Source organism: Copidosoma floridanum, unplaced genomic scaffold (assembly GCF_036245765.1).
Source record: "Copidosoma floridanum isolate Cflo_tuat_1 unplaced genomic scaffold, Cflo_Japanese_pri ptg000014l, whole genome shotgun sequence".
NCBI classification, from domain to species: domain Eukaryota; kingdom Metazoa; phylum Arthropoda; class Insecta; order Hymenoptera; family Encyrtidae; genus Copidosoma; species Copidosoma floridanum.
In genome coordinates, this window is record NW_028321891.1 from 2825450 (window position 1) to 2838910 (window position 13461).

Here is a 13461-nt window from a genome sequence, read left to right on the forward strand (position 1 = left end):
CAAGTTAATGCAATCAACTTAGTCATCAGTGTAACTATCAAAATCTATTGCTTCAACTTGTTTGTAATAATTAAAATTTATAAATTTGCTATTTCTACCGAATACAAGCGTATCATTGTTTTTTTTCGCCGATCTTCCTTTAAAAAACTAAAAATATTTATTATCCTTAATTTTTTGAAATATTGTATCGTGAATGTTTTAGTTGAACTGGGCGAGTTGATGAATATCAATGAATCGCAGGACAAAAACAGTCTAAAAATCGATGATGGACGTTTCAAAGGCAGATCTAGCCTTGGAGGTGGACGCCAAAGTGATCAATAATCGCGACGATGGGAAACTTGTTACCTTCAATAACGCAAAGCGCCTCGATTTGTCTTTCAGTGAAATAAGCTACAGTGTCAGATCTTCGTTGTTTTCGTCTGGTAAACGATGCACATTTCATTCAAAGACGCACCCGTAATTATGAATCAGAAAAAATAAATCAAATCAAATAAAAAAATCTTATCGTATTTAATTGAAAATCTCTTCAACGATTGATGGATAATCCACCTGTACCGTGCGCTCGTATATTATTTAAGTTTTATTCCACCAAAAGATTACGCACCGAAATGACGATGCTGTTGTTATCAAACCAATTGCAACAGATTCTAAGTCATCATCCGATGACATATCACTCGCGGTGTTTTTTTTTTTACAGAACGGAAAAAATTACTGTCCAACGTGAGCGGCAATTTCCGAGCGGGAGAGCTCACGGCCATCATGGGACCTTCTGGTGCCGGAAAAACCATGCTCATGGATATTTTGGCCGGATTCGTGTGAGTCCCTCGTCCGAGCACTAATTTCATTCCTTTTGTCCCACTCGATAAATATTTAAAAAAATATATATAAATAATTCACAACGCAAGAACCACATGTGTGAGCGGCGACATCATGATTAACGGGAGCCTCCGGAATCGGAGCGCCTTCCGCCGATCGCAGGCTTACATTATGCAAAATCACGTGATGCACGATCTGCTGACCGTCCAGGAGTCCATGCACGTAGCGGCTGAGCTCAAACTCCGTGCATCCTCGTCGGACAAGAGGAAAAGAGTACGTGCAGCCTTTGCAATACACTCTGCTTATCGTCATGGAATGAACTTTAAAACAATTGAAAAAAAAAAAAAAAAAAAAAAAATCATTACCATTTTTTCAGATAAACGTGCTGCTGAGAGATCTGGGCTTGCACGAAGTCCGATCGACGTATGCGGGCAGTCTCAGCACCGGGCAGAAAAAACGGCTCGCCATCGCTATGGAATTAGTGAGCGATGTGCCGATCATGTTTTTTGATGAACCCACGAGGTCAGTTATACCTATATAAAAAAAAAAAAAAAAAAAAAAAAATCCCAATGCTAATGAATTCTTGGACGGGTTAACTGAAAAATTTACGTTAAACTTCACGTTTGAATAACACGTTCGAAGTGTAATGAGTATCATTGAAATTCAACCACTTCGCTAGCTCTACCGTAATTTTTTTGACCTACAGAATGATCCACAACATTTTACCTAACGGATTCAATGCACTAAATGCAATTTATCACGAGTCTCGCGTATACATCTTTTCTACATTGTTTTTTTTTTTACATGTCCAAAAGTATTTACTTCGGTGAAATATAAATGATCATGAGGTGATTTGATTGCTTATATAAAATTATTCACATTGCCGAGGATCATTTGAATAACACGGATGTTATTTCCTAGTCCAGAGAGATTTCGATGCCTGAAATGAAATAGTACTTTATTAAACTTTTTTTCTTTTTTTTTTTTTTTTTTTTTTTCTTGCACGATCCAACGCAGCTTTGCCACCTCGAGATTTTGTTAATTTATTGTTCGAAAGGTAAAAAAAAAATTTGTTTATCATTGAAACCCATATTCTCGTAAGTGAAAACCTACTTCCAAGGCGTTAAAATCGCCATGAAAAAAACACACCGCGTACTCGCGTTGTCCAGTTATACCGTTTTCAAATCGCTCCACCCGGCGAATGTATTGCGTATACATAGTGGCTTGGACAGCGTCACTACAAGGCAGTGCGTCGAGCTGCTCAAGTCCCTGGCGTACTCCGGTCGCACCATCATCTGCACGATCCACCAGCCGAGCGCCAGTCTGTTTGCCCTACTCGACAACCTTTACGTGATCGCCAAAGGCCACTGCGTCTACACGGGCAGTCCGGACAACGTGCGGCCGTACCTCAACGCGCTTGGCCTATGTTGCCCCAACTACCACAACCCCGCCGATTTCCGTGAGTTTGACGAGCGCGACCGCGAATGAGTATACGTATACACGCATAAAAGTGTGCGTTTTGTGTCCCACGCAGTGCTGGAGGCGGCGAGCGGGGAGTACGGTGACCACACAGCCAGGATGTCGCAGGCCATCAAGAACGGGAGCAGCTCGAGGTACCGGAACCCCGGGGCGGACGCTCGGTTGGTGTTAGACTCGCCGAAATCGGCACTGCTCGAGATGAGCGGAGGGAAGGAGTCGGGCAGGCGCTACGCGAGCGGTACTTTGGCGCAGATTCGCGTGCTGCTCTGGCGGTACATGCGGGTCACCTACCGCGACAGGGTAACTATTTTTTTTCCCCCATCAGGTGGTCCCTAATCACTGAGGCTTTGTTGGTCGGTTCGCAGATGTACATAATGGAGATTCTGGTGGCGCATCTCGTCATGGCGATCGTCACTGGGTTGACGTTTCAAAAGGTGGGACGAGACGCGGCGCGGTCTCTGGAAAACGTCAAGCAGATGAACTTCAACTTGATATTCATCTCGTTCTGCGCCATCAACGCGGCGCTGATCACATGTAGGGTGTACAGTTATGTTGGTTTTGGGAAAGAAAAACTTTGATCGAGGGTTTTTTTTTTTCGGGGACAAAAGTTACGAGTCGAGATTTATCGATCACGATGTTACACAGTTGTTTGTACGAGGAGCAAAAATTCACCTTTGACAACAAAGTACAACCAATCAATGTAGCTTCATAGACCTGGTATTTTTATGTTTCATGATTGAGGTACTTCTGGTATTTATGAGTTTCACAATTGAGATGATAAATGTTTATTTGCCGCGGTAACCGAGATGTTGCACTTTACAAATCCATAATGCAATAAATTGTCGCGCTTCACTTATCACCACCGATACGTATAAATATCCGCGAGACTGCGAAAACTCGATTGAAAATTCTTCCAACTCATTGTAAGTCGCATGAATATTTCATAACTTTGACAGTGATTTTCATACCTTTCGTTTAAACGCCTCGGAGTCACGAGACAAGTACCAATGTCTTGAATATTTATTGGACAAGTGCGGATAAATAGGTCTTGTTCCGGCATCAATTGCTTTCAGTCCCGGAGGAGCTGCCAAAAATAACCAGGGAACACTTCAACAAGTGGTACAAGTTGCACTCGATATACATAGCGACAAAAATTATGGGCTTCATTTTGGTGTCGATCGCCGTCTCGGGTTACACCGTCATAACCTGGCACATGAGCGATCAGCTACCCGAGTACCACAGGCTCGGCTACCTTGTGTTCAACAGCGTTGCCATAGCCCTCGTCAATCAGGCCATGGGGCTACTGATAAGCGTCCTACTCAACGTCAGGGTAAGGATGGTCTTACACCTTTTGACGTATCTACTCCACATTTTTTTTTTTACAAATTTTTCCTTTTTTTTCGTCGTAGAACGTGGTGTTCATTGGTCCGTATTCAATAATGCCCCCCGTGCTGTTCAGCGGGATGTTCATGCGCAGGGCGGATGTACTGCCCATACTGGACTGGACGTACGATGTTTCCATATTCAAGTACGCCTACGACACTTTCATGATATCCATATTCGGGTGAGCTAGGTGTTTCAAAGGTGTATTTTTGCTGTAAAAAAAAAAATCGGTAACCATACAACAATGATTGTGTTTCAGGTTCGACAGACCGCGCATGAAATGCTTGTCCGATTATTGTCACCTGTCGTCGCCAAAGGCGACTTTGTCGATGCTCAATGTCAGCCCAACGAGTTACTGGTCATCGCCGTTGGTCTTGGTCAGCACTTACGTCGTTTTGCACGTCATCACTTACTTTTGTTTGCGATACAAGCTCAAGATTTACAAGTTCCGGTGATCCACCCCTGCATGTGTGTTCAAATATTTTTGTTGTTTTTTTTCTCTCTCTCTCTAGGAGTTTTTTAATCAATGCATGAAAAAAAAAAAACAGGTTAATTGTCTAGGAGTCGATGTACAACTGGCAGCAGTTTGCTTATACGTTTTTTTTTTTTTTTTTTTTTCCATTCTTATCTTGTTTTTCAACGCGATAAAACATTACGATCGAGTTTTTTTTTTTTTTTTTATCGGGAGAGCAAATGTTTAATCTTCTTTTTTAAGAAAACATGTTTGCAGTAGGTAGTGAGCTTTCGGTTCGGCCGTGAGTACCTGTTGTTGCAAAACAGAGGAAGAGAGTACGAGTTGAAGGTTGATGCACATTGTAAACGATTTTTTCATCAGTTTGCGATTAAATTACCCTAAAAAATGTACAAAAGGAATAAAACAAAAGGAACAGTAATTTGCGCATTTTTCTTGTAAGTACGTATCACACAATCCTCAAACATCCCAATCATTGGTTGGTACAGTAATACTTAGGTACATAGACACAGCCAATATGCTACACCGAATGCTAATCGTCGACACTCACGTAATCGGTACACGAGAGAAGCCCAGGCTCCATAACGATCGCGATACGTTCCTGTATTGTACAAAGTATACATCTGATGTACACATAATATATACGTATACATGTAGCGCGAAAAAGCTCCGCGTCGGCGAGTCACGATCGAACTCCACATTATGCGCTTGCGCCCCTCTATACATCCTAAATGCATGCCATTACCTCGCTCTATATGCTATATATATACCTTTACCGGGCGGGAATCCAGTTTGCATTATTTTTGCACTCCGTGTATATATATATATCTTACTAATATATAAAGCAAAGTCGCTAAAACCGTTGTAATCGCTAACCGCGAAAACTACTGAACCGATTTTGCTGAAATTTTGCACACTGATTCATGATACTTCCTAGATGGTTTTAGTATAGTTTTTATCTTAAAAAATTTAATAACAATAGCAATAAATGAGCTCAAAGTTTTGCAAAAATACGCCAGCTTTTCATTTTAGTTCAGTAAAATCCGCTAGGTGGCGTCGACATAAAATCGAAGCTACCTGCAACATAATTAAACAAGTGTGGTTATAATAGGCCGGAGCGTATCGAAAGCTGTATAGTCGAGCTTCGGCAGCTCACCAAGCTGTTCAGACAATGCTGGTGATAGTCCTGCAGCTGGGTATCCCGGTTACGGACGACACTCTTCTCTATGGGGGAAGAAACCCAAGTGTCTCTTCACCCTGAATCTCGCCGAGTGCGATCAAAAAAAAAAAAAAAAATTCCAACCGATGCCGTCTCTTCCACAATACCAGGAGACATATGTAGCCAGAGCACAATCTGGATCCAACTCATCAGAGTTGTGAGGGAGTCCCACCATCCCACCTGGTGTAGTTAAAGAATTTGTGGCTACAAATGTAAGCAAGGAAAAACAGCTCTGATGGGCACGGGAAGCCACAACGGCTACCTTCTTGGTAGTCGCGTCCCCAACGCGCTTACCCACATGTTCCCGTCTAAAGATGAGCAATTGAGCAGTTGGTTATCCGGGGAACGACCCGAGACGAGATATTCTTTGGTCAGCGGCGTACCTCCCTCTGGGAAACCCGGTGACCGACGACTCTATATTACCCTCTCGACTCTAAGCATTCAACCAGGAATCACTGATCCTCTCCAAGGTCTGCGCTGGGCAAACCTATAACAGCTAAGGTAAAGGGCCCATCTATGAGACAATTTTAAAATCGGTACCTATGCATGAGACACCCAGTTTAATTTATATACGTAATACTTAAACATGAAAAGAAATTTTTTTTAATATCATTATAATATAATCTTTTGAATAAACAAATATTTTAAAGAACTTCAAACGTTATTAAATAATAAAGAATTTTATTGTAAGACCCTGTCTCATACATAGGTACAATGTGAAAACATAACCTCAAACATGTGTTGTCCCTATTAAGAGACACTCAAGACGCATTTAAATAACATGGGTGTCTCATAGTAACGGACGTGTGTCTCATACACAGGGCCCTACAGATTCAATGTGTCTCATTAATAGGTGCATTTCCATCCTGTTTATATTTGTTTATAAAATTATTTTTTAACGTTTTATTTGAATTTAAAAATTATAATATTATTCGTAATGATCTAATGCTTTCATTGATACCAAAACTTGATATATTTCCGCTCATAGAGAGTGTACATTAATTTAATAGCAAAAAAAGTGGTAAAAAACTGTCTCATAGATGGGCCCTTTACCTTATAAAGGAAAAAAAAACTTGAGCCAACGGGACAGCCTCCACTGGACAAGTATCACTAACCAATCTCCCCATCTAAGATCACCAAAACAACTGAATCTGCAAATAAAAAAGTTGCTTTAGACACCAACGTCTTCGACGTTATACCGGGAGACGTTGGAAAAGAGCACTACAACTAGCCCCAAAGCTTCGGACTTTGTAATTTTTCTCCCAATCAGTCTGGGTCTTCAACAGTAAGCCAGAGAAGATCACCCTGAGGTATCCAGGCAGTCACAATTGCTGTTAACTGCAGTCAAGAAAGAGTTAAATTAAGAAGCTCACCGGTCTTTTTTAGGGCCATCGGACGTCGAACTTCCTTGCCAACAAATGTATTAAAATTAACAAAGTTGACTGAAAGTAGCCTTTAGGGGTCATAAAAGTCGTTAGCATGCCAATAGTCGCAAAAGGGTATATAGGAAAGAAAACCTCAAATGTATCTAATGAATACAATTTGAGGCGTCAAAAAACTGACGCAGAAAAATTATCGAGATTGAAACAGCAGCGTCAAAATCGTCAACTTAAGAGTCCATTACGTGAGAGATCAGCTTTTCATTGTACCCTCACAGCAATCTCTGAAATCTTTAAAGATCCTACTTCAGATTTTTTAATGAGTAGAAAATGTATTTGTGTTTTTGTGTCAATAAAAATGTTGGGTTTAAGGTCCAGGACTTTGTTGCTCTGGTAATAAAATTGTCAGATATGAGAAAAAACAATTTTTTTTTAATGTAAATTTTTTGGGGGTTTTAAATCTTAACAGCTTTAAAAAATAGCCCTTTTCGTGAATTACACAGAAGAAACCAAATCAACAACTTCTTATAGCCATCGATTATTTTATGGCATAAAGAACGCACAGTACTTTTCTGCATAATTATTTTTTTGAATTTGTACACCTTATTATTTGACCAAATAAACTATATGGATTCCGAAAAAATATGTTTTTAATAAGAAGATTTTTGTTCTGAGATGTATCGGGAATATGTGTAAAATTTTCTAACTAAAAATGTTTCACATTACGTGTCAACACACTACAGGCTTTTATTTAGTAAGTCTCGGGCGAAGCCGAGACGGGGGGCTGCTAGTATATATATATATATATATATATATATATATATATATATATATATATATATATATATGTGCGTACTGTCCACCCACGCTCACTCGCGGTTTCGATGTTATTGTCCACGTTCGTATGATCTTTGCATTGAACCCAATACAAAAACGGGTGAAATCGGTTGGCAGATCGGTAGTGCGTCACTTATCCAAAAAACGCGCAAAATGGCTTTTCAATGGGTGTAAATTCAGCACGTATCGATCGCTGAATCGATCAGACCGCTATAGTGGAAAGGCATTCATCCGTGGAGAGCTTGAGTGGCGGAGCAGCCCAACACGTTCCACTCGAAAGAGAGAGCGAAAGGCAGATCGGAGCGCCTCACGGTGCATCCATCCCGGCAGCTCCAAAATGAGAGTGGGGATTGAATCGGAGAGGAGATCGGCGACACACACAGACACGTCACGTCGTTCGTTTTAGCTTCGCGTGTTCGCCCGCACGTGAAACACAGAGGGCGCCCCCTTTCGAAAACTCGAAGCGCGCGTACGTATTATATATGTGTGTGGGTATACGAGCCAACTTTGGCTGTTGTGGCCACACGGCTCACTTACCTACTCACGTTCACGGATCATTGCTCGCTCGGCTAGCGACGTTCTGTTTTTGCGCTCTGTGCATTTTGGAGCACTCGTTGTATAAACACACAAATCGTACCGATTTTCAACTGAAAATCGGTAACGCGCGTCTGTGACCCCACAAGTGCGCGAGTGACGGGTCTTCCATATACCAGCGGGTATAATATACATTATATACGCGTCCAATGCACACATCTATCGTGAGATAAGGAGTGTATAATATTACTTATCCATATACCTATCCATTGCCATGGAACACAGGTAATCGTGTGGGGCGCGCGCGCGTGCGCTCGCGACAAAAATATATAATGTGTATACCTTTGCGACGGCTATACCCGACGACGCGAAGTAGTAGGAGTCGGATGATGGAACCGGTGAGCCGCTGAGGCCGCTCGGTTGTGTGTCCTTATAATTATTATACACTGTTTATCCGAGAAGACGTTGCTGTACATGTATATATATTATACGCCGATCGAAGCTACATAAGCTCTTTCTCTGTGCGGTGGAGTGCTCCCCGAGTGTGGGGATCTTTGGGGAAAGTGATGTAAAAAAAATACATGTCTCAAGTGCGTGACAACTTTCTGTCATCTCTCGATCTCGTGTTGTGATATATTATATTGCAGTCGAGGATCTATTGAGAAAGTTTTGTGTGTCCATATACAATACAACATATATACATATACGGAGGAGGAGTGAGTCGGTTGCACTGGCCGGTGTGTTGTTTGATCGTGGTATATATATATAGAGAAGAGGATCCGGGGAAGCTGGGCGTAATATGAGGCAAGCATGAACGTCCCGATCGTCGCCGGCGACTTTGACGATGGGACTTACGTCCGGAGATTCGTCAGGGTGAGTGGTGTTTTTCTTCAATTTTTATGAATACTAATAGTGTGTCTTGAGTGACGATGAGGAAAATCCTTCTTTTTTTTTGTTTTTTTTTTTCTTCATCCATCGATCGAAATCGGTGTGGATTCTGGAGAGTATAACGTGTGTTTTTTATGCCCGTTTGGCGCTGGAAAATTTAGCTCGAGGTAAAAAGAAGGTGGTTATTATATACATCGTCGCGTCATTGTATCCTCCTATATTATGTCTAATTGCCCTGTTGTTTACTTAAGATTGGAGATTCCCGGTGCAGGTGTAAAAAGCAGGATGACGTTCAATAATACGAGAGGAAAAAAAACGCCGAGATTTTTTTGCGATGTTTTTCGCGGAAATTTTTTTTTCTCGTCCCAACTGCCCATCGGCTGCGGACGTCGTTTTGTTTGGCATTGTTTTTTTTTTTCGAATTCACACGTATGTGTGGCTAGTCCTGATTGAAAGAAAAGCTTCCCAAAGTCGATTAAAGAGCCGATTCGTGCGTCAGCCTTGTGCACCGCGAATGGCGTAAGTATTTTAAATGTTGTTAAATCCACCGGAGCGAGAGGTTTTCCTTGCTCGCGTCACTCGTTACGTGACTTTGCTGCTAATTTCGTTGTTTTTGGAGTAAAAAAAAAAAAAAAAAAAAAAAAAAAAATTGGTTTAAACAGGTGCGATTGCAAGCGCGAGATAGAGTTAATGAGTTTTTAATGATGGAGACATATTTGGTGATTGACGCTCATCACGTGGTGTTTGACATACAAGAACCCGTTGAATAAAATTTTTTTTTCACGAGACAACGTCGTTTGTGTGTTTCCTTACATTTTCCAACGTTTTAGTTTTTTCACGCGTTATAGTATAACACTCGAACGATGTGTCACATTCATAGAGTTAAACGTAAGAGCTTTGCGAATTTGTTCTACCCATTGTGAAAAAACCCTCAATGAAAAATCTACATTAAATATTTGAAAAAATATATCAACAATGAGTAGCGTACAATGATACTATAAGCGAACGTTAAGCGAACTTTTCTGCAAAATGTTATAACAGCAACTGGATATAAAATACCACATTGTGATACGTGTATGATAATTCTTTACTATAAAAAAAGTGGCTACGTATACCACCATAAAGTAATTAACCACACCACTGATGTCACAACCTGTAGTATACTATATTATGTACTCAGTTGGAATGGGTCATACGTGTGTCCTATATCATATGTAATGATCAACCGTTAATTGCCCTGGTTAGAAATTACTTAACGCGTGTGTAAAATCACAAGAAAAGTCAAGCCAAAGAAAGTTGATGAGCATTCTTTGGAAAAAAAAGTAGAGTTTGGTTCGATGCGCAAAGTGTGCATGATTCAAATGTGTGCATACGAGTGTCGATACCCGCTTAAAATGACTAAAATTTGAGATGAAAGAATTGGCGAGGGTATTTTTTCTTCGATCATTGAATCACATTTTTTTTTTTTACTCCAACCGCCTGGCATAAACTCGATTAAAAATACACCGCCACAAAGCAATTGTGCTCACAACATTTCTTGTTTCCAACTTTGATCAATCGGTTATATTCACGCCGAGTTATCAGTCGCAATCGATAACAATATCTTTCCACTACGTTCGCAGTCTCGATAAGCCAACCTTTTTATTGTAATATTTTCAACGCGCGCCGCACGAGGTATACGAAAGACAATTTTTTCTATATTCTTAGCTATTGAAAAAAAAAAAAAAAAAAAAAAAAAAAAACATCGGTAATATCGATCAATGGGATATCTCCGTATACGGTATAAATATGACATCGCTATTCAAAGTCAATAAAAATTTATCGACTCTCTTGCCGTAAATAATTGTACTTACTCTGCACAATACATGACAAAAATGTACGTTCGAAATGGTAGTGACTTATGCACACACACATATGTAATCTACGAAACGTTATCTGATGTATTCCGCGAAACTCAGGACGCGTTATTCAAAGTTTTCTTCCTCGTTTCACTAGATCATCACTCAGAAACCAACCAAAAGTCCTCGTTTGTAAGTACTTTTATTTTTTGATTCCCCCCTCGTCGGCAAAGCTGCACCATCGGAATTTCCATAGTGGGAAGGCAACGGCAACCATCACCGCCAAAGAAAGAAAGAAACGAACAATGAACACACCTTGCGAGCGCCGTGGGCAAACACAGACATGGCTCAATAAGGAGGAAACGGGCTTTTCTCGTGTCCACGTCGCGCGATCGTGACGAAAGTATCCGGGAGGTGGGCTATCCGCAGCATCCACGCGAACCTATATAGTGCTCTTTCGCCTTTGGTGTATAACGCATACGTCAAATAATAATGTGGTCAGAGGAGGAGGGAGGGACGAGGTGAATGGAACCTATGAGCGTGGGCGCGCAAATGAACGGGGGAGAGAGAGAGAGAGAGGAGATTACGAAAGGCCGCGAGCAATGCGCGCGGGACCATATACATTTCCTTCAAGTGCATCCCATGCGCGGTGCAAAAGGTCAATCGAACAACAAGTACGGGTGATGCGCATTCCTCGAGAGCATATTCAACATTTTCTCTCTCAAAAAGGTTGCAAGAACGCGTATTGGTATACACTCGGGTGTCCCAATGAGATAAATCTTTGAGATGGAAGATCTGTGCAATCAAAGTGTATCGATGTACCCATTGTGTGGGGGCGATGAAATTAATTTCTCGGCAAAGATGCGAATCGTATTATACAGGCACCTGTGGGTACACGTAATCGGTTCTTTTATACGTGTATAGTTTATCGCCGATACATCTGATCGAAACTGTCGAGTATTACATAAACGTGACTGGCTCTTTGCAGATTTTTGAACGACAAGGAATACAAAATTGTTCTTTTCGATTCGATGGGTTTTTACGCATAAGCAAAGAAAAAAAAAAAAAAAAAAAAAAAAAAATCTCTTTGTTCCTAAGCGCGTGATGATCCTTCGGCGACGTTCTCCGCGCAGGCGTTTACGGGAGAAACTCGTAGCTCACGGCTGAGATTCGTGGTGCAGTACTCGCGTGAAAGCGACGGAATCTCGCGACTAATTATATCGGCTTTGCTCTCGGCGGGAAAGAAAGAAAGAAAGAAAAAAAAAAAAAAAAAAAAAAAAAAACGTACAGTAGGGATCGAGAAAACTTGAAATTAACGACCCGCGAGCGAGCGCTTATACGCGCATTTGTTTGAACATTTTTCAGGGAAAAGGAGAGGGTGTTGGAAAATGATACTTAATTTTACGCTCCGGCGTGAGCTGTTTCAGAAGTTTTCTCCTTCGTGAAGATATTTCGTACATGGAGAGATACACGGCGTGTCAACTTATAAACGCCGTGCCAGCGTTACCTCGTTTAACGTACACATTATAATTTTTCTTTATACGGAGAGTAAATAAACGTGCGACCAGCTGTCACTGCTTTTGTTCGGTGTACAATGTACCCAAAATTTTTCGGTCTCAGGTACACCAACCAATGATATCCGAGCTTCCTTGGCAAGGTCCCCGAGCATACGGATGTACGTGCATCAGCTGAAAAAACAAAAATAACCTTCTCTCGGGCTTGAATTTTTTTTTTTTTTTTTTTCGTTCTCCCGAACGTGTGTTTGTTTGCAATACAAGTGCTCGGCGACGCAAGGAATATTTTACAAAGTAAATAAATTTCATCTCCGAGCGGTGAGATGTCGTTAATCGAAAGAATCATCAACATATAATATACCAAACATCTAGTCTCATCTTGCGTCAACTTAAAACGTTGATATATATCCCTCGTTCTCACATAGTTGGGTACATGGCAAAGGGGGGGGGGAAACCCGGCAGTAACGACCAAATTTGCCGGCATGACGCAAGACAAGATTGCGCCTCCCATCGCTTCCTGCCTATACACCGCTGATGTAAATTTTGTTTGCGTGAAAGACGACATTTCGAAGGGGATGGAAAAAAAAAAAAAAAAAAAAAAGAGAACCAACAGGGGGGGGGGGAAAGGAAGTGCGCGACGGGAGTCGATGATAAAGACGCTGTACACGTATAACTCGGCAGCTGAGCCCTGCACGTATACATATACCGTGTAGTGCGCCGAAAAGGAACGGGTTCACTTTCGTGGAGTGCAAGTATTGTACCAGCGGCCCCGTGAGAATAATTGTACTTATATACTAACACATATTATATGCAGCGCAGTGGGTACGGCATTGTTTCGTTTTCGGCTGGGATGTGTATCCCCCCCCTACGGGTTTCTCCCTCAGCCCCTTTTCCCTCGCAATTTTTCTCTTTCGCTCGCGAATTTCACGCTCACTCTCCGTGTATGTATGTACGCGTGTGCGTACGTCTTGAAGCGATTTTTTTTTTCCCTCCGTCTTGACACTCTCGCTGCAGTTGAGGAGCGTCTTTTGTCTTTTGATATTCAAATTTGTAGCCTCGTGAGTGGAGGTGATGGCGAATAGGGTGAGAAGAGATTTTTCTC

General features: G+C 41.4%; 2 protein-coding genes across 2 annotated transcripts in view; both read left to right on the top strand.

The window, feature by feature from the left end:
* Positions 1 to 207: 207 nt before the first annotated feature.
* Positions 208 to 4247, top strand: LOC106638212 (ATP-binding cassette sub-family G member 1-like). Its single transcript, XM_014351282.2, has 10 exons — positions 208 to 422; positions 698 to 815; positions 906 to 1089; positions 1193 to 1338; positions 2037 to 2275; positions 2351 to 2595; positions 2661 to 2829; positions 3369 to 3625; positions 3705 to 3859; positions 3938 to 4247. The coding sequence occupies exons 1-10, from the start codon at positions 263 to 265 to the stop codon at positions 4131 to 4133; spliced, it is 1869 nt and encodes a 622-aa protein (XP_014206768.2). The 5' UTR covers positions 208 to 262; the 3' UTR covers positions 4134 to 4247.
* Positions 4248 to 8403: 4156 nt separating this feature from the next.
* The window catches only part of Rhp (GTP-Rho-binding protein rhophilin), a 60681-nt gene continuing 55623 nt past the window's right edge, over positions 8404 to 13461 (top strand). The window contains exon 1 of the mRNA XM_014351351.2: positions 8404 to 8992. Coding sequence (XP_014206837.1) covers positions 8930 to 8992 — 63 coding nt within the window. The 5' untranslated portion in view covers positions 8404 to 8929. The remainder of the gene's footprint in view (positions 8993 to 13461) is intronic.

What these genes read in the sequence shown, in the direction of transcription:
- LOC106638212 (XM_014351282.2), top strand. Translation starts at nt 263, where the DNA reads ATGATGGACGTTTCAAAGGCAGATCTAGCCTTGGAGGTGGACGCCAAA. An exon ending in TTTTTTGATGAACCCACGAG is followed by an intron (nt 1,339 to 2,036) that starts GTCAGTTATACC and finishes GCGTATACATAG; the next exon opens with TGGCTTGGACAGCGTCACTA. An exon ending in CCACAACCCCGCCGATTTCC is followed by an intron (nt 2,276 to 2,350) that starts GTGAGTTTGACG and finishes TGTCCCACGCAG; the next exon opens with TGCTGGAGGCGGCGAGCGGG.